Here is a 5,195-nt window from a genome sequence, read left to right on the forward strand (position 1 = left end):
ATAGAAAATAGTGTCACTAGCGCCCCCTTCATTTCCGGAATGCAATAGTCCCATTTCCATATAAGGTATGGGACTGACGGAAAGGTCTGTCACCGCCCCGAGCTGCATGCTGCAGCGAAGTGTACTTGGCAGAGCTACGGCACACGACACAAGATGGCGGCAGCTGCATAACAGCACCGTTCAGAAGAGGCATAAAGACAGAGATTATCTATGGTTCTTCCGGTTCGGACTTGTTCAAAAGCTTCGGTTACAAAGAGTCTGTTCGTGAGGCGCACACAGCTGACCGTCAGCGGGTTCTGTTGGAGAAATGAGCAACAGAAACATTAAAATCCGGGAGACTGATTCCAACCGCAGCGATCAGCTGAACAGATCAGGTCAAGTGTGCCGTGGTTAGGGATGTTAGCTAATGGTTTTAGCTTCTGAACATGAAGAAGTGTAGCTGGGTTTCTTTTAGTTTGCTGCAATAATTGTCCTTTGTTACTTGCAGCTCGACAGCTGTGGTCTGTTTGTAGCTTATCATGCTAACCGTGGTTTGTAGCTGAGCTAGCTCACTGTAGTTTGTTTGTTGCTTAGCGTGCTAACTGTAATTTGTATATAGTTTAGCATGCTAACCGTGGTTTGTTTGTAGCGAAGCTTGCTAACTAGTTTGTTAGAAGCGTAGCGTGCCAGCTGTAGCTTGCTTATAGTTTAGCAAACTAACTGTTTGTTTTTACCTTGGCGTGCTGCTAACTATGGTGTAGTTTGTAGCTTAGCATGTTGACTGTGGTCTGTAGTTAGGTATGCTAACAGTGGTTTGTATGCTAACAGTGGTTTGTAGTTAGGTATGCTAACAGTGGTTTGTAGTTTAGTATGCTAACAGTGGTCTGTAGTTTAGTATGCTAACAGTGGTCTGTAGTTTAGTATGCTAACAGTGGTTTGCAGTTTAGTATGCTAACAGTGGTTTGTAGTTTATTGTGCTAACAGTGGTTTGTAGTTAGGTATGCTAACAGTGGTTTGTAGTTTAGTATGCTAACAGTGCTTTGTAGTTTATTGTGCTAACAGTGGTTTGTAGGTTAGTATGCTAACAGTGGTTTGTAGTTTATTGTGCTAACAGTGGTTTGTATGTTAGTATGCTAACAGTGGTCTGTAGTTTAGTATGCTAACAGTGGTCTGTAGTTTAGTATGCTAACAGTGGTCTGTAGTTTAGTATGCTAACAGTGGTCTGTAGTTTAGTATGCTAACAGTGGTTTGTAGTTTAGTATGCTGACTGTGGTTTGTAGTTTAGTGTGCTGACAGTGGTTTGTAGTTTAGTGTGCTGACAGTGGTTTGTAGTTTAGTATGCTAACAGTGGTTTGTAGTTTAGTATGCTAACAGTGGTTTGTAGTTTAGTATGCTAACAGTGGTTTGTAGTTTAGTGTGCTAACAGTGGTTTGTTAGTATGCTGACTGTAGTTGGTTTGTAGCTTAGCATGCTAAATGTGGTGTGTTTTATTGTGGCAATCAGACATAAAAATGTCTTTAAAGTAATCCACGATTAGTTGTAACATTAGACTTTATTTGATAAACGTATATTTTAACTGTAAAATAAATGTTTATCAAAAAAAATCTAATGTTACAACTAATCATGTATCACTTTAAAGGTTTATTTTCAGGCTGTTTTCAGTGAACTCAGCAGCAACAGGAGTGATGTTTGTGTGAATATAAAGCTTTTATTGTCCATAATGTTTGTGTTCCTCTGTTCCCTGCAGATGTTCAGCACACAGTGCAGATTAAAGAGGAAGCTCCTGAAGACCAGAGTCCTGGTGTGGACCAGCAGGACCCAGAGCCCCTCCACATAAAGGAGGAAGAGGAGGAGCTCTGGGACAGTGTGGAGGAAGAGCAGCTCAACGTGATCGTGGTGTTTCCTCTGAAGAGYGAGGATGATGAGGAGGAGSCWCTGTCCTCACAGCTTCATCAGCACCAAGTGGAAAACAGAGACGTTCCAACCAGCAGCTCAGCTGACCTAATGACTGGAGAAGCTGATGGAGGAGCAGAAACCTGCAGGAACTCAGGTCTAAACCCTCATGGAGACACTTCCAGCTCCTCAGTGAATGAAGTCAGTGAGGATGAAGAAGAGGATGAGGATGGAGACAATCATATGTCAGTCTTATCAGACTCTGGGTCTACAACTGAAGACAGAAACAAAGACTGGAAGGAGAGCAGAGCTCCTGAGTCAGGTGGAAACTCTGTCAACAAACCTTTCAGCTGCTCTGAGTGTGGGAAACGATTTGTCCACAACTGCTCTCTCCAGCGACACATGAGCTGTCACTCAGCAGGAAGCTGTTTGGGTCATGAAGAGAAGAGACGTGTAGAGTCACAGAGAAAAGAAGAAAGAGGATTAAAACCATTCAGCTGTGATGAATGTGATGAAATGTTTACCAGCAAAGTTAAACTAATCAAACATATAAGAGTTCACACAGGAGAGAAACTGTTTGGTTGTGAGTTTTGTGAACGAACATTTAGCCATAAGACAAATTTAAATGCACACATGAGAGTTCACACAGGAGAGCAAGAATTTGAATGTGATGTTTGTGGGCAGACATTCATCAATAAAAAAAATTTACACAGACACTTGAGAGTCCACACAGGAGAGAAACCATTTGCTTGTGCTTTTTGTGAACAAAGGTTCAACCAGAAGACGAATTTAAAACGACACATAAAAATCCACACGGGTCAGAAAGAGTTCGAATGTGAAGTTTGTGGACAAAACTTTAGACATAAATCAAGTTTAGGGGCACACATGAAAATCCACACAGGAGAGAAACCTTTTGCTTGTGCTTTTTGTGAACAAAGGTTCAACCAGAAGACAAATCTAAACAGACACACTAAAATCCACACAGGGGAGAAACCTTTTGTTTGTGAGGTTTGTGGACGAGGGTTTAGGCAGAAGATAGAAATAACCAGACACAAGATAAGCCACACAAGACAGAAACCGTTCGTTTGTGAGGATTGCGGACAAACGTTTAGACATAAGACGAGCTTAAACAAACACGTAAGAATCCACATGGGACAAAAAGAGTTTGAATGTGAGATTTGTGGACCAAGATTTAGAACTAACAACCATTTAAATGCACATGAGAATCTACACAGGAGAGAAACCGCCTGCTTGTCAGGTTTGTGGGCCAACGTTTAGTTTTCTTAGAACAAAGTCCTCTGTTTGATGAGCTGGACGAAGTCATTTGTAGATTTCTGGTGACCAGAAATGGACAAAAACAACCAAGTTCTTATTTTAAGCAGAAATTTGTAGCTGGAAAATTCTATTTGACAAGGTTCTTAAAAACCTGTTGATTTAATTTTGTTTTGAAGCAGCAGAGAACTCAGATGTACAGCTCACTGCTGTTGGAGGCTGATGAAACTAATAAAATCCTCCAGATTTATTCAGATGTATTTCATCTAAGAGGTGAATTTATTTTAAAAGTTTGAGAAAAGTTGTTTTCTGCCAAAACCTTGAATTGATTCATGCCTCTCATTTAGTTTTGTTTTTCCAGTGATCAGTTGTGCTGCAGAACCGGACTTTACTGTAAAAATCTTAAGTTTTCAGTTTTTCTTGAATGACATGTTTACAGGCTCTGTTGTGTTTTACCTCACAATAATGAAATATTTTAGGTTTTTTATTTTCAATAAAACCAAAACCCAAAACTCTACAGTTTGTTTTTGTTGCTATTTTAAACAAACACTCAACACAAATTATAATTGCTGTTAAACTAAAAGCTCCAGGTAAGAACAGATGTTTTTATTGTGGTGTTAACGCTGATGCACCGTTCATACTGTTTTCATGTTTTTGTTTTTACAGCACATTTTTTGCATCCAAAAAATTCTGCAGGTTAATTCGTCTTGTTTTAACACTGATAAATCAAAACTTTCAGCTCATTCTGGACATGGCTGTTGTGACTTCTGGTTTTTTAACTTTCATATTTTTTTAAATGTAAGATTAACTCTTTATTTGCAATTATTTTCCCATAGAAGTGCATTGAGATCATTTAAATTCCATCTAAAACATTGTTCTGTGAATTTGTTGTGCTAATTTTAGTTTTCAGCTAGCATTCTGCTTGTTTTTACTTATACCATTGCTGATTTTATATTTAAGCTAGCCGTATAATACACTGAGCTTTCATTTACCATTTTGCTGTCTTTAGCTTTAGCTGATGTTTCTTGGTTATTCTGCTGTTTTTAGCCTAACATCTCAGCCTCTAAATTTTAGCAGTCTCGCCTCACTGCATTCTCACAAGAGTTAAAAAACAATTACAATAGTTCTTGAAGAAACTATGAAAAGTCTTGTCATTAGGATTTGAGTTTATATGTTGAAAGATCACTGTCATCATTGAAAACCATACAAAATGTCAGAGTTATGTTAAATTCTTCTGTTTAGCTATGGCAGCCATCTTGAAGTTTTGATTTGGATGGATTATGTGATCAGGACTGTTCTCAGATACCACCACATTGTTTTTCAATATCTGCTTAAAAAAAAACATGACCAAAAAGTAAACCTCTTCTTAAAGGCATTTAGTGTTCATTCAGAGCCCAGTGGAGGTGCCATCTCCAAATATGGGTCTGACACAGATCTGACCCCGCCCTCTTCCGCAGCCAGGTTCTTCTCCATTGGCTAGATGCTTCGGTCTGACGTACAGTGACTGGCATCTGGTTTCAAGATGGCGGCTGCCGAATGAACGCGTCGTTTACAAAGAAGAAGCAAATATCTGTGCTTCAGCAGCGGTGTCTGTGAGGCTCGGTCTGTGTCCCATCAGATGGTTTCTGCAGCCAACTGTCCCCAGGTTCTGTTGGAGAAATGAGAAACAGAAAAACAAAAACCCAAGAAGACGAGGCTGTTTCCAACCGCAGAGATCAGCTGAGCAGATCAGGTTTGTTTGTTTTCTGTTCAGTCACGATGTTACAGATTTTAGCGAAATGAGTTTAGCTTCTTAAGACGAACACGTGCAGCAGATTGTTTGTAGCTTAGCCTACTAACCGCTGTGTATTTGTAGCTTTGCCTGCTAACTGCTGTGTGTTTGTAGCTTTGCCTGCTAACTGCTGTGTGTTTGTAGCTTAGCCTGCTAACTGCTGTGTGTTTGTAGCTTAGCCTGCTAACTGCTGTGGGCTGTGTCTCAATTCATGGGCTGGGCCACGTAGGCCACGTCCTTGCTGGGCCGGGTAGGATGCTCAAAACTGCTGCGAAATGAG

General features: G+C 40.2%; 1 protein-coding gene across 1 annotated transcript; it reads left to right on the forward strand.

The window, feature by feature from the left end:
- Nucleotides 1–148: 148 nt before the first annotated feature.
- LOC106529337 (zinc finger protein 394) lies at nucleotides 149–2,525 on the forward strand (the record flags this gene model as incomplete). The annotated part of the gene is given in 2 exon segments (XM_014024737.1): nucleotides 149–374; nucleotides 1,727–2,525. Coding segments are annotated over 2 exon segments (866 nt in total), but the record flags the coding sequence as incomplete, so codon positions are not given.
- Nucleotides 2,526–5,195: the final 2,670 nt, after the last annotated feature.

Source organism: Austrofundulus limnaeus, unplaced genomic scaffold (assembly GCF_001266775.1).
Source record: "Austrofundulus limnaeus strain Quisiro unplaced genomic scaffold, Austrofundulus_limnaeus-1.0 Scaffold438, whole genome shotgun sequence".
In the NCBI taxonomy this organism is placed as follows: Eukaryota; Metazoa; Chordata; class Actinopteri; order Cyprinodontiformes; family Rivulidae; genus Austrofundulus; species Austrofundulus limnaeus.